Source organism: Copidosoma floridanum, unplaced genomic scaffold (genome assembly GCF_036245765.1).
Source record: "Copidosoma floridanum isolate Cflo_tuat_1 unplaced genomic scaffold, Cflo_Japanese_pri ptg000027l, whole genome shotgun sequence".
In the NCBI taxonomy this organism is placed as follows: Eukaryota; Metazoa; Arthropoda; class Insecta; order Hymenoptera; family Encyrtidae; genus Copidosoma; species Copidosoma floridanum.
The window spans coordinates 13233891-13257755 of NW_028321904.1; the positions used below are offsets into that span (position 1 = coordinate 13233891).

Below are 23865 nucleotides of genomic sequence, written 5' to 3' on the forward strand. Positions count from 1 at the left end.
TTAAGTGTGGTCAGAAAACTCTGCGAGTGACCTATTGTAAATTATAATGTGTAAGAAATACCTAAAATTGCAGAATCGTTAGTAATGTCAGCAATTACTTTGAAAAAAACTATCCGAGCCTCGAATAATTTTTTTTTTATCCAAAACCCGTATCGTCCAGCGAAACTGAATAAGTTCATTGTATAGTTTCAGTGAATTGCATCCGACTATATAATTACAACAATGATCACTAGCAATGCAATTATTGATGATAAAAACAACTGTAATTTTGCAAGTTACGGAGGATTAAAAAAAAATTATCAAGTTTTTGCAGTGCTATTGTGAGATGGTAATTGTTGTTAGAAACAGATTTTAATAACTTTGGTTCAGGAGTTGTCATCCTTAATAATAATAATAATGATAATAATAATTATAATAATAATAATAATAATAATAATAATAATAATAATAATAATAATAATAATGATGATGATGATGATGATGATGATGATGATGATGATGATGATGATGATAATGATGATGATAACGCCAACTAGCAGAAAGAAAATCAGGCAATCTTACTAGCTTATTTAGGGTTAACATCTGCAATAATACATCACTTGGTTTTTTTGAGCAAAAATTTTTTATTCATGTAATAGTCAATATTTCGTCTCACCATGGAGACCTTCCCAAGACTCTAAACACATTGACATAAATATTAGCTTATTATACATAAAATATAAACTAAAATGAGAACAACGATATAATACGTGTAGTACGTCTCACTTGCTTTACTCAAAAACCTCACGCACTATAGACCAACAGTTTTATTTTATGCAGAAACCATGTTACAAATAAAGGAGAAAACCTTTTACGATAATAATCTGTAGGTAGACTATTTACGCTTACGGACAAACCGGCAATGAGATTGCAAGATACGCGGTCTTTATGCACATGTATACATTAGCTGTCAAGTTTGATTATCTAGCTAGTAGTGAAACAATGCGTAAATGTATGAGCGTAGATATAGTTACAAGAAATATATAAGTACGCGTTAATATACATATGTTATTTAACAAAGTTTTCTGGGTAACAGTTTTAAGACAGAACGTATGTTGTATACTGTATATGCAAGGCGTCGAGTCTCGAGCCTCCTTACATATAGCAAGCGAGTACTGTGAGTTGCTTTAGCTGTACGTGCCGAAAGCAGACTGACTCATTAGGCTGCTTCGCAGAGCAGTGCGCGAATAGATATGTATTTGTTAGCATGTTATGTGTACTGCTACGCAGAGCAGTGGCTCGTGTGAAACTAAAATATTGGAAAATAATAGAAAGAGAAAGAGAACTTAAGAAAAGATAAAAATTGTCTGTAACATGGGTGAAAGTCTTTGTTTACATTTGCAGTGTGACTGCTCGCAGAGAAATAAAGATGTACAAGTCAAGGTGAATTTCTAAGAATAGGTTTAATGTATAAACGCGGACTAAATTCACTTCAATCCTGAACATTCCGCCCGCCTATTTTGTGAACAAAACTTGAGTGAAATATTGTTTTCTTTTACACGACACTTTGCATTTGACACTGACACAAGGTGATGAGAATGATGTGCAAGTTGCGATGATGAAGATAAAGCTGGTGTTTGTAAAACACCTGACACCGTCCATCCAAAAATGGTACGTTGAGCCATTGGAGTCCCTGGCGCTTCAATTCGTAGTCCTTTCTTTAGCACTTGAGGCAGGATATTGGCACCTAGCAACAGCTCAATTTCTGAGGGTCTCTCGCGAAAATCGTCTGCCATTGCTAAGCCTTTGAGATGTTGCCAAGCGCTATGAATTTTGTGTCGGCCTGGACAGTACTTCGTGATGAGCGAGATGACTTGGGAGTCAAAGCCGATTTCGACCTTGTCGTCGTTTAGCGGTGAAATTTTGAGGTGTGCGATTCCATGCACTGGTGGGCCATTAAAGCCGCCAATTCCCAGCAAGCTATGTTCTTGCGGTTTATAATCGATGCCCGCCCTTTTCAACAGGCTTTTTGCGACACACGTAGTTTGTGAAGCGCTGTCGAGCAAGGCACGAGCAATATGTCTGCGTCCGTCGGGTCCTTGCAGCTGGACGAGTACTGTTGGTAGTAGCGTCGTGCACACAGCTGAAGTACCAGGTAGTTGTAGATGACAATATATTTGACTCTCTTTGCCATAGACAGCTGGCAAAGTACCTGATGACGTTACGTGTGCAGAGGATGACGTCTCATCGTGCAGCATCGTATGATGATTGCGGGAACAAGTTCGACAACGATGGCTTGACTTGCAATTGGTGAGCTTGTGTGAGCCGAAACAATTCGTGCACAGACCCTTTTGGGCGACGAATTGTCTGCGTTCCTGTGGAGTTTTGCCGTGAAACTCTTCACAGCGATAGAGAAAATGCTCTTCTTGACAGTAGAAGCATTTATGGCGTTTGTCCGACTGGTTAAGCGCAACGTGGCTTTTTGACTTCTCCTTGACCTTGGAGGCCTTCACAGATGCATTAATGATCTCAAGCATTGAGATGCGCTGCTCTATGAAGGTCTTAAGCTGAGCGAACGTAGGTGGATCAGTTGGAGAGAAAATCGACGACTCCCATTCGCGGAAGGACTGAGTATCGAGCTTCCGAACGGTGAGTGCAACGATCAAATCGTCCCAATGGTCCGTGTGGCGGTTGAGTTGCTTAAGCGCTGCAAGTGCATTGACTGTGCCACTAAGCAATGCCTTGAGCTCCGAAGCAGACTCTATAGTGATGACTGGTAGATTGAGCAGATCTCGAACAAGAGCTGAGACGAGACGTCTCTTGTTCGTGTAATGGTCTTCGAGAGCTTTCCAAGCGACCTCGAAGTTGGCGTCTGTAAGCTGAATCGTCTTCAGCATCTCCGCGGCTTCACCCTGTACGTGGGTTTTAAGCTGCTGCAGCTTCTCGACGTTACTTAGACGAGAGTCACGCACAATAATCGCCGAGAATAAGTCCTTGAACTCGAGCCAATCGCAAAATTGACCCGAGAAATTAGGCACGGACACTGCAGGCATGCTTCTTGACGGAGCTGTTGTAGCGGGAGCAGTATCTTGATGTGGCGGGACGGGAAGCTTCTGCAGCACATTAGCCATGAACGCAGCTGAGGAGAGATATGCTTCCTCCGCGATGCCGTAACTATCTTCAGCAAAATAGCCGATTTCTTGTTCACAGTCAACCGTCAAGTCGAGAATCTTCAAATGGTTGCTCAAGAAGTCATTCCAATTAATGCGAAGTTGACCCAGACGTTTGTCAACGACACATCTATTGATGTTGTCTTTTCCGAGCTTCTTGAGGTTGGTCTTGGCATTGAATATTCTCAAATATAACTCTTGCTGCCGCTTGAACAAGGTTTTCAGATCCTTGGAAATTATGCTGCCGTAGTAAAGCGTGTGGAAAAATGTTAAAATGCCGCCCGCCTTGACGAATCAAGAGGTGAGAGTAGTGAACGAGGAGCTCAACTCGTCACAGAAGTACGCAGGAGGTTGTAAGGCTCCTACGACCAAATGTACTAAGAGGTCGTAAATCTCTTAGCACGAGAATATAACTGTAGCACTTTACCAACACACTGAGAGGTTGTAAGTCTCTCAGTGTGACACAACTTCACTTAACACTTAAACACTGTATCCTTTCCCGTCACTGTAATCCGGCTCGAAGGACCAAATGTTGGATATTGACTGTAGTGGACTGTATTGCGGTTGGCGTGGCTGAGCTTGAAAAAGCTCATTACAGTGATCTGGGTAAGGTTTGTGAATAGATGCTCTTCGTGCACTCGAAAGCACACGAAGAAGCAGCAAAAATATGGAGGAAGACTGAGATGTAATAAAACTGTTAGAACTATTTATTTACAGACTATTTTACAGATTGGAAAACGCGGTCTTTATGTATATGCAAGGCGTCGAGTCTCGAGCCTCCTTACATATAGCAAGCGAGTACTGTGAGTTGCTTTAGCTATACGCGCCGAAAGCAGACTGACTCATTAGGCTGCTTCGCAGAGCAGTGCGCGAATAGATATGTATTTGTTAGCATATTATGTGTACTGCTACGCAGAGCAGTGGCTCGTGTGAAACTAAAATATTGGAAAATAATAGAAAGAGAAAGAGAACTTAAGAAAAGATAAAAATTGTCTGTAACATGGGTGAAAGTCTTTGTTTACATTTGCAGTGTGACTGCTCGCAGAGAAATAAAGATGTACAAGTCAAGGTGAATTTCTAAGAATAGGTTTAATGTATAAACGCGGACTAAATTCACTTCAATCCTGAACATATACTCAATTAAATGTATAGCCTATATAAAAGAAATTTAAAAAATTTATCTTTTTAAAAAATGTGAGATAATACAACTGCAGTTTTGACATTAATATCAACATAAATAACAAAAATATTAAAATAATAGGTACTGAACAAAACCAATCACAAAAAGAAATCATGGAAATGTTGAACATTTTTTTCTTTGACCTTGACATCAATAGAAAAAATGACTTAGATATATTTCTAATACGTACAAATATACCATATCTTAATTTTTAAAAAAACAACTCAATAATAGTACCTTAAGTCGAAACTAATATATGTGTATTAACCCGTACTTACATATTTCTAGTAACTATATCTACGCTCACACATTTATACATTGTTTCACTACTAGCTAGATAATCAGACTTGACAGCTTATGTATACATGTGCATGAAGACCGCGTATCTTGCAATCTCATTGCCTGTTTGTCCGTCAGTGTAAATAGTCTACCTACAGATTATTATTGTAAAAGGTTTTCTCCTTTATTTGTAAGATGGTTTCTGTATAAAATAAAACTGTTGATTTACAGTGCGTGAGATTTTTGCGTAAAACAAGTGAGATAACTAAAACAAGAAGATTCATGTTATATTTCAGGAAGAAAAAAAAAATTGAAAAATTGAATTTTTTTGTATAGAAGTAAGATCAGCTGAACCCCCTTGTTTTGGAGTCATCATCCCCATGGTAAGAGAAATTGTTAACCGCAAATAACTTATTATGGTATTTTTTAGTTATTTCTAGATGATAAAAATTTTTTCTTTTTCCAATTAGTAATTCTGTGTTTTTTCATATGAAATTACATACGGCATCACTAAGCTAAAACCCTTCATGTAATGCCATATGTAAAACCATGTGTAATGCCATATGGCTTTCCTAAAAGTATTACAGAAGTAATTCTACATAGAATTCCGACATTCTTTTTCAGGTGGGGGTACTACACGTATTATTTCGTTGTTCTCATTTTAGTTCATATTTTATGTATAATTAGCTAATGTGTATGACAAACTGTTTACAGTCTTGGAAAGGTTTCCATGGCGAGACGAAATATTGACTATTACATGAATAAAAAATTTTTGCTCAAAAAAACCAAGTGATGTATTATTGTGGAGTGGCAATGCTAGCGCGAAACCGATGGTCAGAGAGAATGGCGATGACCGATATTGATGAGGTTGGCGCTCTGTCACTTTTGAGAAATGGGACAACAACAGTAGGATAGACCAGGTGCCGGCTAAGGCCCAGGATCATTATTAAACGATGGTACAGACGCCTGGGATTTGGGCACACAAGACACGACTTTAGAGGCCCAGACCGATCAGGCCTCAGCTGAAGATGTACGTCTTTGCAGGTAACGTCTTTGGTGAGGTCTTTTGTTACACATAAACGTCTCTATAGATATGTCTTTGGTTACGTCTTCAGAGACGTCTTTAATTACGTCTCATCTAGATGCGTCTTGAATAATGTCTTTAGAGACGTCTTTAATGACGTGTAAACTTGGTATATGGACTGGTGTTATAATGTCGGTGAATACGTGTATTTTAAATAGGATTTGGGTATCGAAGTTCTAATTTTTGCCGTTTGTGCACGAATCTAATTGCAGGTCAGGGCTCCCGAAAGTGGCACCCAAAGTAGCGCAAAATTCAAATGGGCAAAACGCAAAAACCCACATAACTCAACAGAATCATCTAACATGATAAATGAATAAACCCCCAGCTATTAAACCCAAAAACCCAATGCTAAATAACCCAGTAACACGGAACGCCTACTAGCCACTTTTGAATTTAATGCTTTAACTAATAACAAAAGCGCCAATCACCACACAACTCGGGGCGCTTACTAGCCACTTTGTTAATTAATATAATAAATTAAATAACGCAAGCGCCAATCCCCACACAACCCGCGGTGCTCACTGGCCGCTTTGTTTATTAATTGAATAAACAAAATAACACAAGCGCCAATCACCACACAACCCGGGGTGCTTACTGGCCGCTTTGTTTATTAATATGATAAATAAAATAACACAAGCGCCAATCACCACACAACCCGGGGTGCTTACTGGCCGCTTTGTTTATTAATTGAATAAATAAAATAACAAAAGCGCCAATCACCACACAACCCGGGGCGCTTACTGGCCACTTTGTTTATTAATTGAATAAATAAAATAACACAAGCGCCAATCACCACACAACCCGGGGCGCTTACTGGACGCTTCGTTAATTAAAATGATAAATAAAATAACACAAGCGCCAATCACCACACAACCCGGGGCGTTTACTGGCCGCTTTGTTAATTAATTGAATAAATAAAATAACACAAGCGCCAATCACCACACAACCCGGGGCGCTTACTGGCCACTTTTTTAATTAATATAATAAATAAAATAACAAAAGCGCCAATCACCACAAAACCCGGGGCGCTTACTGGCCGCTTTGTTTATTAATTGAATAAATAAAATAACAAAAGCGCTAATCACCACACAACCCGGGGTGCTTACTGGCCACTTTGTTAATTAATATGATAAATAAAATAACGCAAGCGCCAATCCCCACACAACCCGAGGCGCTTACTGACCGATTTGTTTATTGATTAAATAAATAAAATAACACAACAATTAATAACTTTGAATTCATTATATTAATAAACAAAGTGGCCAGTAAGCGCCCCGGGTTGTGGGGTGATTGGCGCTTTTGTTATTTTATTTATTATATTAATAAACGAAGCGGTCAGTAAGCGCCCCGGGTTGTGTGGTGATTGGTGCTTGTGTTATTTTATTTATTATAATAATTAACAAAGTGGCCAGTAAGCGCCCCGGGTTGTGTGGTGATCGGTGCTTGTGTTGTTTTATTTATTTAATTAATAAACGAAGCGGTCAGTAAGCGCCCCGGGTTGTGTGGTGATCGGTGCTTGTGTTGTTTTACTTATTTAATTAATAAACGAAGCGGTCAGTAAGCGCCCCGGGTTGTGTGGTGATTGGCGCTTGTGTTATTTTATTTATTATAATAATTAACAAAGTGGCCAGTAAGCGCCCCGGGTTGTGTGGTGATCGGTGCTTGTGTTTTTTTATTTATTTAAGTAATAAATGAAGCGGTCAGTAAGCGCCCCGGGTTGTGTGGTGATTGGCGCTAGTGTTATTTTATTTATCATATTAATTAACAAAGCGGCCAGTAAGTGCCCCGGGTTGTGTGGTGATCGGTGCTTGTGTTGTTTTATTTATTTAATTAATAAACGAAGCGGTCAGTAAGCGCCCCGGGTTGTGTGGTGATCGGTGCTTGTGTTGTTTTATTTATTTAATTAATAAACGAAGCGGTCAGTAAGCGCCCCGGGTTGTGTGGTGATTGGCGCTTGTGTTATTTTATTTATTATAATAATTAACAAAGTGGCCCGTAAGCGCCCCGGGTTGTGTGGTGATCGGTGCTTGTCTTATTTTCTTTATTCAATTAATTAACAAAGTGGCCAGTAAACGCCCCGGGTTATGTGGTGATTGGCGCTTGTGTTATTTTATTTATCATATTAATTAACAAAGCGGCCAGTAAGTGCCCCGGGTTGTGTGGTGATTGGCGCTTTTGTTATTTCATTCATTCAATTAATAAACAAAGCGGCCAGTAAGCGCCCCGGGTTATGTGGTGATTGGTGCTTGTGTTATTTCATTTATTATATTAATTAACAAAGCGACCAGTAAGCGCCCCGAGTTGTGTGGTGATTGGCGCTTTTGTTATTTTATTTATCATATTATTTAACAAAGTGGCCAGTAAACGCCCCGGGTTGTGTGGTGATTGGCGCTTTGTGTTATTTTATTTATCATATTAATCAACAAAGCGGCCAGTAAGCGCCCCAGGTTGTGTGGTGATTGGCGCTTTTGTTATTTTATTTATCATATTATTTAACAAAGTGGCCAGTAAGTGCCCCGGGTTGTGTGGTGATTGGCGCTTTTGTTATTATTTAAAGCATTAAATTTAAAAGTGGCTAGTAGGCGTTCCGTGTTACTGGGTTATTTAGCATTGGGTTTTTGGGTTTAATAGCTTGGGGTTTATTCATTTATCATGTTAGATAATTCTGTTGAGTTATGTGGGTTTTTGCGTTTTGCTCCGTATAGCCCATTTGAATTTCGCGCTACTTTGGGTGCCACTTTCGGGAGCCCTGTTGCAGGTCATTCTATTTTGGAAAAAAGATAGCACTATTCACTAATGCAAGAAAGACCGGTCCGTAACACATATATATTAGAGCCCGTAAGATAGAAAAGGAGAAAAGTACACCTCTGACCTCTCACTCACACTCATGGAGTTAAATGAGCTACGTAGCTTTTTTTCCTGTACATATGAATAGAGCAAGCTCTTTTTCCTTAATAGAAAACACAACCAGCTGATTTAAAGTCATTGTTTATTTTCTTTTATACGTTTTGAAATCGGGTGAAAGTGTGTTTGAAAAATGTCGGATCAAGAAATCAGTGTTACAAAAATAATATAAACTCTTGCAACTTTTTAACAGTAACACGTTATACTTGATCATCGAGTACTGCACTAATTAGGACATCTGGTGGTCCGAAATAGCTCTGATTGGTTTTTTATATTGCGGATACAGAGAGTTAGGAAACAGTGTGGTAGATGCGGTAGCTTCTTCTGATTGACTCTGCCATATTCATGCAAGACCGACATGCACTCAATCCAAATGAACTAATAATCGTATGGCTCGGAATTTTACGTCTGTAAGATTCATAAGTTTGAGCGACATACATCGATATATGTATAAGTCGTGTGTGAGTAATATACATAGATATACAGTTTCTTTGTTGGAGTCCTGCCACACTGTCCCTTGACCCTCTGCATATGCAAAATAGCGATATCTGGCCTTTATATTAAAGAACAACTACCTAACATAGCTTGTGTAATTACTGTTTTCTTTCGGTTTACTAGCATAAAGTATTTATTTCTTTATTTACAATTGTTATACTTTGATTTCTGTTTTCCCTGAATTTAAAGTGATGAATAGATGTGTCTGTATGGTATTATCTTGTTCTCGTTATAATATCAGATGTTCTTACAGTATTCATTTCAAGAACAACAAGTGCTGCCTTCACACTCCATTTTTAATGTTGCGGCCACATGTATACATATACATAAATATATTTTTTATATTATCATACGTCTTTTCTTTTGTCTCACTCGACACTTTTTCAAAGTGCGAAGGCAAACGGTAAGACTTGAACGCCAAATGCTCCTTATAACTTTGCTAATCGGCAAGCTACACTATTCCGCTCTGCCATCATGACGGTTCTCAAAAATATTTGTAAAGTGACCACCATCGCGTTAGTACTATGGGGCTACGCTCCATAAACTATCACGTTAAACTAACCATTAGCGCCATTCTCCTCTTCAGCATTTCTCTCGGAGAGAATATCATTTGTGACAATTAGCTTTTAGGAACGGTTTTACGTTTATTAAAGTAATGTTGTTTCGTAATAGATAAACATTTTGTGTAATATATTGATATTTCTCGACGACGAGGTGTGGACAGTTATGCTACTGCAAAAAAATCCAGACATTTATCTGAGAGATCTAACGGATACTTTGTGGACACCAATTAAGTTGGTTAACCAATGCATAAGGCAAAATGGATGTTCAGTAAACAACATCAATCCATTATCACCAAGGAAACTTTTGGAAAAAGTCCGCAGACAATTATTAAAAGGTATATCATCAGCTGTTAGGAATTTATAGAAACATTTGAATTTCTGAAGTTAAATATTATTGTTTTTATTACTTAAAAAAAAGTTTTAGTATTTGCTGATAGTATATCTATATAAGAACTTTTCTCTACCTTGAGCGTTTTTACTACAGTGCGGATTTTCTGATTTAACTGACACTACAATGTTCGTAAGTGCGTAATAATGTAAAATGTATCAGCATAGTGGTTAATTTTTTATTTAAGAAGTTCCACTTTTTTTGCTCCAGGCATGAAAAATATTACTTTTTTACGTGTGCCCCTAACTAAGACCTTTTTTCTGACAATTTTGAGTCCATTCGCCTGATCCGTCAGTTAATTGTATATTTTTTTATTATAACAAAGATTTTGATTGTGTGAATATATAAAAAAAAAAATAAACTTGGTTAAAATTGTGTACCGCACACTGGACTGTTTGAAAATGGCAGACAGGGTAGGTTGGGGGGGTCCAGACAGTCCTAAAGTGCCACGTCTTTTCTTTTTTTCGCCCTCTTATTGGTTGAATATTGTTAGTGGCCATCCCCGTTCCATTTACAACAAATAAAGAGGGTATAGATAGAAGTATGCAAGTATAAGAGAAACAGTTGAGGTGGTTCTTTTATGACAGTCCCAATTAAGTCAAAGGTGTGTAACTTGTAAGTTGATATTTATCAATACTGCTTGAATCTCGAACATTTGTTTGTAAATACTGTTTAATAAGTCAAATTAAGTACTGATTCAAAGTAATAGATCATGATATCTAATACAAAAGTTTGTCAGAATGATTACGTAGAATTTTAGCTCAACCTCAAAATACCAGCAGTTGATGCTTGCCTATGCTTTCAACATAGGAAACGGAAACGAATGCTTCAGCTTTTTTTTAATATCTTTTGACTAAGTCCATGAACATATATATTTGAAGATGGCAGAGAATTTTGAGTATTTCGTAAGCTTTATTATGTCAGTTTTTTACTCAATTATGTTGAGTAAATAAATAACTAAGCTACAACTTTCAGTAAAAGAATGCTTAGTTGTCATAAAAGCGCATGTCATACTTAACTTTTCATTTATTATTTTCTTTCATATTCGTCAGCCTATTTTAAAATATTCAAGAGTAGTGAATTGTAATTTAATAAATGATTCGTCAAGGCTTTATATCATTTTGTTTAAAATCATTTCATGAAAGAACCACCTCAATCAGCCGAAATTCGTTAAGTTATGCTCGAAAGTGTGCGTTTTTTTGCCAAGATTATAGCTACAGATATACTGCACTGTTAAATCGACAATCTTTAAAACTGAATAGTTCGCAATTTAGTAAGGAAACACCTGTTGAAATTTTGCACACGTGTAAATAACACTTTCATTTCACACATATTTCAATTTCAGCAAATTCTTACGAAAATTACTATACCCGGAGATCGTCCTTAAACATACCGATGGAACCTGTCGTTAGAGGCAATGAAATTGAAAGAACTTGAACTATGAATGAAATTGAGCCATGATGAGGTCCTTGACGATAAGTGCATACATACGAGCTCAAGAAAATTGACAATTACACGTGTAAATAAATTAACAATATCTTAAGGTAAAGTCAGAGCCAAATTCGAACGCAAATTTTAAACTAAATTCTCTCAATAAAATTTTCTGGTTTCTTATTACAATGATGAAAACTTCTAAAATATAGATATTACGCTAACAAAGTATGTATTGTATGTTTGTATTTAGGGATTAAATCAAGGACTGCACTGAAGATGTAACTTAATAATCCATTTATTCAATGCTTCTAATTACATGTGTGCGCTAGTTGGCAGTTACACGGGGACTGGCCTCGCTGCTCGATCGCTCTTTCGTGCTCGCACTCGCGACCCGTTATCACTGCTATGGGATACGTACATAGACCCGCACATGCATACTCTTCGCGTTCGCTCATATCTGTGTAAGCATTGGCTCTCACCTAACAGTATGCCAAATTCATTAGTGATGAAAAAATTGTTTGGTTAACTACTTAATTTTTTAGAAAATTGCAACTGAAAACTTGCCTTTTTACCACTTAGTTTTATAGGAGGCATCACAAAATTGACAATAACTTTAAAGGCAAATAATAAACTTCAGGAATCGAAAATCGTAATTATGTATTTTTTCATAAAGATTTCATGTTCTTAAAAAAAACAGGATTAACCACTTCAGTTGAGAAAAAATCGAAACAAAAGCATAAAATATTTATTTTCTGCTTTTTGCTATAACTATTTCTGTAAAAATGCATCCACTAGTAATGCACCTTTCATACCAATTGACTAGAAAAAAAAAAAAAAACGATGAATTTTTATAATCATCATTTTTTGGCTTTTTTGTGTCAATATCCTAATCTTGAACATAAATTATGTTATACACAGTATATTTATTAAAAAATTAATCTTTGAAGGACATTATTTGATAAGGGGCCCCTGTGGCCCTGTGGTACCCTAGTTTATGTACGACACTAACCATCAAAGCCTCCTAAAAAAAGTGGTAATTTTTCATCGTTGTTAGGAAAAAATGTATTTTTTATCATTTTTTAAGGTAGAAAATTTAAAACAAATTAAATGGTGCTTTAAAGGTGAGGCTTGAAGGTTTCAATAATTTTATGTATTTTTTTTAATTTTAACCATCCATAATTTTACATTTATATGCTCGTAACTGCTAAGTAATTATAAGCAAGATAATACAAATACCGTTTTTGCTAGAATTTTTATTTTGACGGTACGGCATTGATAGTGAAAAATTTGTACTAATAAATAGTTATTGTCACTTCATAGATTTATATAACAGGCATGGTGTTAAGGTAGAAAAAACTATCAACATTAACACAACCAAAATGCCGAATCCAGCTAGAAGACAAGTAAATTCACAAAGCATCAGTCCGCTACAAAGTGATCAACGTAAGTTTACCAAAAACAGTATTTAGTCTACTTTTTAGATGTTACACTTTATAAATCAAAACTATAAGCTAACAAAGTGCACAGAGCATCTTTTGTTGTTCTAGTTGTAAAACAAATCTTTCTTATCTACACGCAAAAAAGAGGGACAGTGATTTTGATGTTAAGAGCAACGATTAGGCTGTGGCATTTTGTTATTACGTGAATTTTTATCTTAGTAGTGCATAAATTTTTACCATAGCTCATGGTAATTTTATTGGAATCTGTAAAACTTTAACCTAAATCCGCTATAATTTTTACTTTACAGCAGCGGTACAATTTCTCCTAAATAAAGTTTAGCTATATAGGAACATTTGGGTCGAAGGGGAAGGCCAAGAGACGTCTGCTGCCATTAGCGAACCTAAAAGTCACAAAACCATACACCATTATTTATCACAAATAATAATTTTGTACGAACTGTTAATGGCTATCACGTGTCCCGTTAGTAATATTTCAGTAAAAAAATATAACACTGCTTCCACTGAGAAGTTCCAATTTTTTTTAACTGGCACATTATTAAAATACAGCATTCTGTCTGTACTGCGTAGATATTTTGTATTAATTGTTAAAGTATCTTTAAAAACGAAGTTGAGAGCGTGACACAGTTTTCTTTCGATTAAAATTATTCATAAAAGATATATTTTCATTTATACATACAGCAATTCTCATAAATTTTAAATTAATTATTTTTTGAATCTACACCCCTTATTTTTACTACATTTTTTTCTCATAATTTTGAAGTGAAACTTCTTTAGGCTATCCTTATATGGGAAGTTAACTCGTAAAACGAGCGAGAAAACAAGCCAACGCTGGTGTGTATGTATCAATGGATATTATATCCGTACCAGCCAGCGCTGACTATAGCGCAGAGGATCTGTTTATCTGTCTCTCTCTCTGTCTCTCGCATGCACACAATGGTTTATCTACATGTATTATACAGCATCCCTCTATACCTACTGCCGTATGGTGGAAATTGTAACGTGGCTGTACTAAGGGCTAAGCTGGGCCTAAGTTACAGCTAAGATACTATCAAGTAAATAATGCCTGACACAAGACGTCGCTTGATCTCTTTGAAGTCTTAAAAAACAAACATAGTAAAAATCTTTTTTCTTTCCTATTTATCCTTTTATCAATAAACATGTACGTAAATAAGCGTGTATACAGTATTACATATGTATAATATGACAAACTAATCTTTGAAAACAAGAACACACGCTGTATCTCAAAAGGAAAGGGCGAAGGGATGCCATGTTAAGGAAATTGATACGGATGTTTACAAAATTTTCAAAAAATTTTTGTTACGATATAACCTGTCAAACCCAAAAAACCAGTCATATCTAGAAAAGGAAGCCAGATAGACCCGAAATAACAATTTTGACAGGTAACTTGATCGAGGCTCATAAATAGGGAGGGGTTGGACTATGCACAAACATAACTTCGATTTTCTTGTTTTTCGCCTGTATCTTGAAAAGAATATTAGGCTTCGCTTACGGCGACTGTATACGTAAGATCTGAGACTTACTTTACTTAATTTCACGGAGGATACAATTTTTTACTAATGTTGCGCCGATACAAGAAATTTTGTCCCACGTAACGGGACGTAAGTACCTTCTTTTGGCGTAGTACAGTAAAAATTTTTGTTTGATTCTGCATTACATGACCAGCAATTCGTACATGTACTTATACATATACATTATAGCAAATATAGAAGCAGTTGAAATGCGCGAATTGCGTGTAACATAAGTAGCATATTAAAGTATACATATTTTATGCACGTACGTGCTTGAATACGCAATAATATTAAAAAATTCACTATTTTAATATCTGATTCTTAAGGACCTATCTAAATGAGGTGTTTATCTGATTATCTCAGTTTCTATTGTGACGACTTTAGTAACATACGATTTAGAAGTTTCACTTCTGCCGTGGGTCCCAAGATCCATACCTGGTTTTTTTCATGACATTTTCATCGAAATAATAATTATTGAAAATGCAAAAAATTAAATTATATCTCATGGATCCCAAAATACTTTCTATTGGTCAAGACCATCGTGATATTATAAATACATAAATAGCCTTCTCTTTAGCTAAAGAAGACACAAAAGTACGATTTTAATTAATTTCATCGTATACTTGGAACTTTTTGAATTAAAAAGTGATAGTGAGTCTAAAATACGTATCAGGTGTACATCACTTTTTTTGAAAAGTCAGCGCTAAGTGCAAAAATAGAGATTGTAAAAATTACTAAACCTTATTTTTATATCTGTATGTATAATCAGATGACAAACTTTCTGTTCTATAGGTAAATTTTAGATTTCAGGTTACATAAGTGAATTTCTCTCTTAACACATACTTAACTTACAGCATATTTCCTATGAGTCTCGCTCGAGCGCTCATACCGAACGCACGCTTTCTGCGCACGCCCGTGACGCATCGCTCTTACTCAAACTTGAGTTCTCTCTAAACGGCCCTTTTCAGGGCTACCTCTATCTCTTTCCGTAAGCGCGACTTAGTCACGCCGCGCGACTGTGTTTCCACTAACTCCCACGCCCGCGTACACGCCACCCTCAGGGGTGGCCCAATTGGCTAGCCCTTCACAAGGGAACAGCCAAACCATGAACACTGTGGATAATCCACAATTTCAAGTCAGTGTGACTAACTCTTTCAACGCGCTGTTGGACGAAACAGACTCCTCATCTTCCGAGATGTTCGCGCTAAATAGTGCAAGTGACAGTGCCAGTGCAGGTGACAATAGTGCACAGTTCCCCGCAGTGTCTAATATGACAGACAGCTGGCCAATGGACCAGCAATCCCTCGAGCTGAAGAGCGGAGACCTCCGCGTCAACCGACGCAACCTTCAGCAGAAGCGCAGCCCGCTCTCTCGGGCCTAAACACTACCACCCGAAATCGTCAAGGAACTCGAGAGCCAAAAACAACGGATCGAGTACCTAGAAAAAATAACGAGTGAGTACTCAGTTCAGCTGGAAAATTCCATCCAGCTGATAAACTCTTTAAAAGTCTCCAACGAGGAGAAAGATGTGACCATCGCAGCACTCCTTGCGAAATCCCCCCTTGCAGCTAAAATCTCGCTCGTAAAAGGCCCAGGCCTTATAAATCCGTCCCCAGGAAACAGCGACCCCCTAAATCTCAAAAATTCTCCCACTGAAAAAGTTGAGCAATTCCCCGCGCTACCGAAAACGGTAAACACCCCAGTGAATTCCCCAAGTGTAAATCCACCCCCGAAAAAACGGCGCACGCGCGATCTCGACGCGGAAAATTCCGCAGCCAATTTCTCCGACATAGAGGTCGAAAAATCCCCAATGCAAGTGTCACCATTCAGCTCTTCCCTGACAGGGAAAAACGCTTTCGATGGTCATCTTGAGGACCAAACTCAACATGATGCGGAGGTAGTTAGCAGCGCGCCCAAAAAGAAGGCACTCCTACTGTTGACGCTTTAAGTCAATCGAATTATTGACTATCATACGCGGAGCAACTGCCACAATTTATGCCATGGTTGATAGTAAAGGAAAGGAATACAAAATAAACTCTAAGAACAATTTTCTAAACTCATGGAACGAAATTGACTTTATTTGTTTTACCTTTCGAAAGGCCTCGAATAATATAGTTGCCTGGCCGCTCGCAAAACACACACCTTTTATCTCTTCTTAGTAAATTTACAAAATACCTGCGCTGTGTTACTAATCTGGCTCGCAGATGTTGAGGTGAGACGAAGGCCTTGATTTGACGAAGGAAAAACGATGTATTCGTCGGTGCCTCCAAAAGACTGCTCGTTGCTGATGAAGTCCACGGCAATTGATAAGTTGTGGTTTTGTCGCTCTCTCGAATCTCCAAGTTTGAAGAAGAGTCGACACCGTGGCTTCCCAATCGCTTGCTCCGGCCGAACTGAACTCGAATACGCTTCACACCATCGACTACCTCAAGAAATTTTCCCCCACGCATAAGGAAAAGCGAGCTATCCTTTGTCTAGTTAATACCTAACAACACACAGACTCACACAGAGAGAGCATACCTACTACTCAAATTACAATTTTACTCTCTACTCTTACATCTCTCTCTCTCTCTTTCTCATACATCCGAACATACCGCCAGCCTTGTTGCGGCCAAGCAACAATCAAATTGGTTTTCTACTAATTCTAAAACAAAATTAAAATTCAGCCAAATTCTTTATAACAATGCTCAACTTGATTTAAATTCTTGAAATTTGAACAAATCTCTTCAACGATCCGTTGAACTCACACTCCACATTTTAACCAAATAATAAAAATAAGAAAAAATAAATAAATTTATCACTACAAAAAATAAATACTAAAAAGTGTGTTTTCAAAAGATCTTACAACAAATTTTATACAATTAAAATTTTCGCTTTATAATTCGCAATAATTAATTAAAATTGACGCAGGATTTCCTAGCAAATACATTTCTTTTTCTACGCATTGCCTGGAGAGTTAACCAACACAACTGACTACCGCCCGCCTTGCTCTAGCAACTTACTCCCATTTATTTGAGCAATCGCGACCCCTAATTCCTGATCAACCGGCAACTTTATCAATTTAATGACTGGTCTCTTGAATTCTGAAGCCGCCGTCTTGACTTTTACCACTCTCACCAACCCATCAGAGCCAGGGAAACACTCAATCACTCGACCCAATGGCCATCGACCAGCAGGAGATTGCTCTTCACGCAAAATCACTACGTCACCTACTTGCAAATTCTCCTTTTCCTTAAGCCATTTACTTCTCAGTTGAAATTGATTCAGGACTTCCTTGCGCCAGCGAACCCAAAAAGAATTGCGCATCTGAGTAAGCAGGTTCCAACGCCGATACAAAGTTAATCGTTCACCTGGATCAGAGCAGGACTCAAGAACAGACAGAGGTGCGGATCCAATCAAAAAATGACCCGGGGTCAATGCCACACTATCCTCACCCTGAGAGTTTAAAGGGCACAAAGACCGAGAGTTCAGACAGGCCTCAATCTGTGCTGCCAAAGTCGAAAATTCTTCGAAAGTAAGCGAATTCTCACCCACTACCCTACGCAAATGGTATTTAAAAGATCGAACGGCTGCCTCCCATAGACCGCCAAAATGAGGCGCCCTGGGTGGAATGAATTCCCATACAATCCCTTGTTCCGCCAGTCGAGCCACAACATCATTCATTTCCTTGAACGCTCCGTTGAAACGGCTCTCAATTTTTCGTGAAGCACCTCGAAACGTGGTACCATTATCAGAGAAAACCCTAATACAAACACCTCTACGAGCAGTAAACCGATGAAATGCTGCAAGAAATGCCTCAGAAGAAAGATCCGACACTACCTCGATGTGTACAGCTCTCACAGTCATGCATACAAAGATCGCTACGTATCCTTTGACCGTTTTGGCCCCGCGACCCTTAGAAAAGAGTATGGGAAACGGTCCAGCAAAATCAACTCCAGTAAAGGCAAACGCTCGAGTTCCATTCAATCGATAGGAAGGCAAAATACCCATTTTTTGTTCAACTACCTTACCAGCATGACGCGTACAAATCACACACTTTCTATAAACACTTCTGATCAGCTTGTTACCATGGACAATCCAACAAAAACGACCTAGATAACTTCGCATGAGCGCAACCCCACCGTGCATGGTAATAAAATGAGAATACTCAACTAAGCGTCGAACCAACGGCTCATCAGCTGGCAATATAACAGGATGTTTTTCTTCAAAACTCAATACAGAATTTTGAAGCCTTCCACCAACCCTCAGCACTTCGTCTTTATCAATAAAGGGCGCCAAGCGCAACAAACGCGAGATCATTGGTATCGAGCTCTTTCTCTGCAAATGGTCAATCTCACGAGAAAAATGATGGCTCTGTATAAGTCTATAAAAGGAGATACGTGCCGCCCGCCAAGCCCAGGTTCGCGAAGCAACGGAACTCACATTTGCACTCGATACTCGCAGTCCAAGTCGCCACCGAAATATAACCACTAGCACTCTCAAAATCTTAGAATACTTTGATATTTGCCTCAACCGAGTAAGTGCTTCAGATTCTACTCTACCCGAACTCTCCTCTACTTCGTTAGCCACAAGAGATGCCACGGCCTGGGAACCCTCTATGGATGCCACCGACAGAGATGGAGGACTATCATCACCCAGCCACGCAGGCCCATGCCACCATAATTCACTGAGAGCTAGTCGCGATGGTGTAACTCCTCGAGTAGCAATATCCGCAGGATTATCGGCAGACCTCACGTGACTCCATGTGACATGAGGAAAACGAGTTAATACCTCACTAACACGATTGGCAACAAAAACAGGCCAACGCGACGGATGACTCTTCAACCAATCCAACACAACCTGGGAGTCGCTCCAAAAGGAAATACTTTTCGGCTTCGTTTTTAGCTGCCCAATAATAAAATCTGTCAAACGAGTAAGGAGAACAGCCCCACAGAGCTCCAACCGCGGAAGCGACTGAGTTTTAACTGGAGCCACCTTGGACTTAGCCATCAACAAAGTAGATTTTCCATCAGAAGTTACACAATAAACTGCGGCAGCGTATGCCCTTTGAGAAGCATCGCAAAACCCATGGAGACTCCAGTTTTCAGTCGATATGACTCCCACTGCTCGAACAATCCTAATCTCACTCAACTGATTCAATGAATCACGAAATGCCAACCAACGCCTCTCGAAGTCAGCTGGAAGAGCTACATCCCAATCTAATTTTTCAATCCACATATCTTGCATTAATATTTTTGGCACGACAATTATAGGAGCTAAGAAACCAAGAGGATCGAATAAACGTGCAGTCTCCGATAAAACAAGCCTTTTCGTGATCTTAACAGAAAGAGTAGGAAGATCAATCTTAAAACGAAATTCATCTTCATTTGGACTCCACTTCAATCCTAAAGCTGAAACAATCTCATCGATATCTACAGAAACTTCCCCTTCTGACAAGCCCTCAATTCCTTCCAATAGTTCAACTGTATTCGACGCCCATTTTCCGAGCTGCATACCAGCACCAGCCAACAACGAAACCAACTGATCACGCCGAAGAGTTGCCTCCCCCAAAGTATCAGCACCCGCAAAAATATCATCCACATACACCTGTGACCGAAGAATAGCAGCCGCCTCAGGATGCGTTGATTTACCCTCCTCAGCCAACTGCAACAAGGTACGAATCGCTAAAAATGGAGCAGGAGCAGTACCATAAGTCACCGTTGACAATTGATACTCTTGTATGGATTCGGACCTGTTAGAACGCCAAAGGATATTCTGCCATCTCCGATCCTCAGGATGTACGAGAATTTGACGAAACATTTTTACTATGTCTGCGGTAGAAACAAACCTAAAAAAACGCCAACGAGTAATCAACGCCGCTATCTCCACCTGCAATTTTGGTCCGGAATGTAGAAGACTATTAAGCGATAAACCGTTAGAACACTTTTGCGACGCATTGAACACTACGCGTAATTTCTTTGAACCATCATTTTTAAAAACTGCATGGTGAGGTAAATAACACAAAGCCGCGCTCCTTTCCGACTGCAATGCTCTCCTCATGTGATCCAACTCTTGGTACTCGCGCATGAAACTATCATAAGCCTTTTGTAATTCGGAAGATCCCTGCCGACGTTTCTCCGAACGAAGCAAACACGCTAAAGCTATCTCCTTCGAATCTCTCAACAAAGCATTGGAGCGAAACGGAAGTCGAACTATGAATCGACCCGACTGATCACGTTTGGTGGTCCGCTGAAAGAACTCGTTACAATATTCATCATCCCTTGACAAAACTTTAGTATCGGGCACCTCTTCGATCTCCCAAAATTTAACGATTAACTTATCTAAACTCTCATCAACACGAATGTGATGAGCGTGCACAGTCGAATGACTCTCCGAATTAATATCAACAGTGAGGATCCAACCAAACACCGTCAGTTGAGCTACCGGTGCCCCGATCGGACCACGTCGTATGCCCTCCCTCAATATATCGGCATAAATGTCAGCACCAAGAATAGCATCAACGCGACCGGGTGAACTATATTGCTCGTCAGCAAGCTGGATTCCACTCAAATACCGATTGTCTGGAATCTCCGTCACTCTACAAGGAATAACTCGAGATAATTCACCAAGAACCAAAAATCGATGCGAACTCACGAATTCTCTATCCACACTGGAGCCGATCAGAGCAGTGACCTCGTGCGACGCCCTAGCACAAACCGTTGATCCAACGCCTGAAATCGATACCGAAACCCTATTCCGAGGTAATAACAAGCAAGAGGCTACGTTCTCTGACAGAATAGACCGTTCAGCACCCGGATCTATAAGCGCACGAATAACACGAGATCCACCTTTCGGATTTTTCAAAATAATATTTGCTGTAGCAAGTAGAACTCGACCATCAATTGAAGCCGCAAAAGCGAGTGTCGATCCACCAGCAGTGATCTCCTTACTACCATTCGAAGAATCGGAATGAACTGTCTGAGCCTGATGTGCTCCTGTCTGCGAAGCAGCCGACCCTGGGCCCCCAGCAGGCTGCAAATGCAACAATAAATGATGACGCTTCCGACAATGACTACAACAGCGCTTCGAGGAACAATCAGCGAGACGGTGTCCCCTCCCCAGGCAATTTAAACATAAATTTTCTTTTTTACAAAATTTGAACCGCGCATAAGCATCCAACGATCGAAACTTTTCGCACAAATATACATAATGCATGCCCTGACAAAATACGCAAACCTCTCTAGAATTCTCATTCGCCACGTTGGCCACGACAGCACGAGACTGATTCCTAATCGCACCACCCGATTTACCGCTTGAATCGGCCCGAGAAAATGATTCACTTCTTGAATCAGAGCGAGACTGGTCCACAGATCGGGCTCGACGCTCTATAAAGGCAATTAATTCTTTATACTGATCGAATGCGTCCTTGCCTTCCTGTGAAACATTCCACGACTCTCGCGTGCCCGAGTCAAGTTTACGCACGATGCAGTGAACAACAAAATGATTACACTGCTCTATAGGCCAATTAAGATCGACGAGTGCCTGTATGGTTTCTTCTGCGCGATCAATAATAGCCGAAAGATCGTCCACTCGGCGTGCTCGAACCGTGGGCAACTGAATAAGATTTTCCAAATGAGTCGCAAGACGTAAACGACGATTATCATAGCGCCGCAGCAAACGCTCCCAAGCCACAGAGTAATTCGTCTCAATAACTGCGAGCCCCTTTAATCTACTAGCAGCAGCACCCTGTACCGAATTCAAAAGATGCTGCAACCGAGTAACTCCTGACATGTTTGTCTGCGACTGCATTACGGCTTCGAAGCGTTGTTTAAAACTCTCCCAGTCCTCCTGTCGACCGGAGAACATGGGAAGCGAAACCGAAGGCAAGGTTGAAGTGGACGTCGTTACTAGACCAGGCTCAATATTAAGGCCCAAATGACCCGGAGGCATTGACTTTGCATTATTAAGTGCACGAATTTTTGCCGCCAACAACGAACGAGCATCAAGATATGCAGTTTCCGTCCGCGCATAACCGTCCTGACGAAAATAATCATGATCCATTAATTGATCCTCGTACTCCATAAGTGCATAATGCTCAGTTACAAACGTTGACCAATATTGCTCCAACAAGGGCGCACGCGACTCATATTGCTCTATAGTCTGTTTAGTCGGACCGGCTTTCTCAAAAGTATTTTGTGCGAAATTAATAATTAACTGTGCGCGTCGCACCTGCTTCGAAACAGCAGTCTGTGCCATCGTGCCAATCTCAATGTATTCTCAACAAGAAACAAAAATTCGCTGTACTTTCCTTACAATAATTAACGATAACAAAAAACCTTCACAGTAAAATTAACAATAACAAGTATAAAAGTTCCAATCTTCTACTTGAGCATCTAAAACAAATTTTTAAAATCAAAGTTAAAATTCCTACGAATATGCTTACAAGGTACCAAAAGCAAGTTTTGTATTAAAACCACAACAACAACACAAAAGTTCGGCTGAGCCAAGCGTCTACTTATCGGTATACAGCGAGCAGGTATCTCAAGCAGCGACGGTGACCTCTCCGTGCTCAATGTGTAGCACGTACATCAGGAATAATCGCCGAAGGTAAACAATCGTGACCTCGAAGTTGTTGATGCTTGCCGTCCTCTATCGTCATGCAGCAATGCGACTTCGCTGCGAGTATCCAATCAAAGCAGCACCACGATAACGGTGCTCAACCAGTCGAAATCACATCCCAGTAGACGGAAAAGGGCCAAAATTCCCAATGCATCCGAGTTGAAGACAACTGCTTTTTCTGCGAGTACATTTTTTTTTTTTTGTTACAACCCACAGTAAATGCACCGACACAACGATACGAAGAAAAAACGTTTCCTCTCACTATCAACCACGCTCTGCTACCAAAAATGTTGACGCTTTAAGTCAATCGAATTATTGACTATCATACGCGGAGCAACTGCCACAATTTATGCCATGGTTGATAGTAAAGGAAAGGAATACAAAATAAACTCTAAGAACAATTTTCTAAACTCATGGAACGAAATTGACTTTATTTGTTTTACCTTTCGAAAGGCCTCGAATAATATAGTTGCCTGGCCGCTCGCAAAACACACACCTTTTATCTCTTCTTAGTAAATTTACAAAATACCTGCGCTGTGTTACTAATCTGGCTCGCAGATGTTGAGGTGAGACGAAGGCCTTGATTTGACGAAGGAAAAACGATGTATTCGTCGGTGCCTCCAAAAGACTGCTCGTTGCTGATGAAGTCCACGGCAATTGATAAGTTGTGGTTTTGTCGCTCTCTCGAATCTCCAAGTTTGAAGAAGAGTCGACACCGTGGCTTCCCAATCGCTTGCTCCGGCCGAACTGAACTCGAATACGCTTCACACCATCGACTACCTCAAGAAATTTTCCCCCACGC

General features: G+C 39.4%; 2 protein-coding genes across 2 annotated transcripts; both read right to left on the minus strand.

The window, feature by feature from the left end:
- Positions 1–1466: 1466 nt before the first annotated feature.
- Positions 1467–15572, minus strand: LOC149373787 (uncharacterized). Its single transcript, XM_089595711.1, has 2 exons — positions 15498–15572; positions 1467–3434 (listed from the first exon to the last, which is right to left on the minus strand). The coding sequence occupies exons 1-2, from the start codon at positions 15570–15572 to the stop codon at positions 1467–1469; spliced, it is 2043 nt and encodes a 680-aa protein (XP_089451837.1).
- Positions 15573–16522: 950 nt separating this feature from the next.
- Positions 16523–22700, minus strand: LOC149373788 (uncharacterized). Its single transcript, XM_089595712.1, has 4 exons — positions 21681–22700; positions 17468–21476; positions 17060–17109; positions 16523–16858 (listed from the first exon to the last, which is right to left on the minus strand). The coding sequence occupies exons 1-4, from the start codon at positions 22698–22700 to the stop codon at positions 16523–16525; spliced, it is 5415 nt and encodes a 1804-aa protein (XP_089451838.1).
- Positions 22701–23865: the final 1165 nt, after the last annotated feature.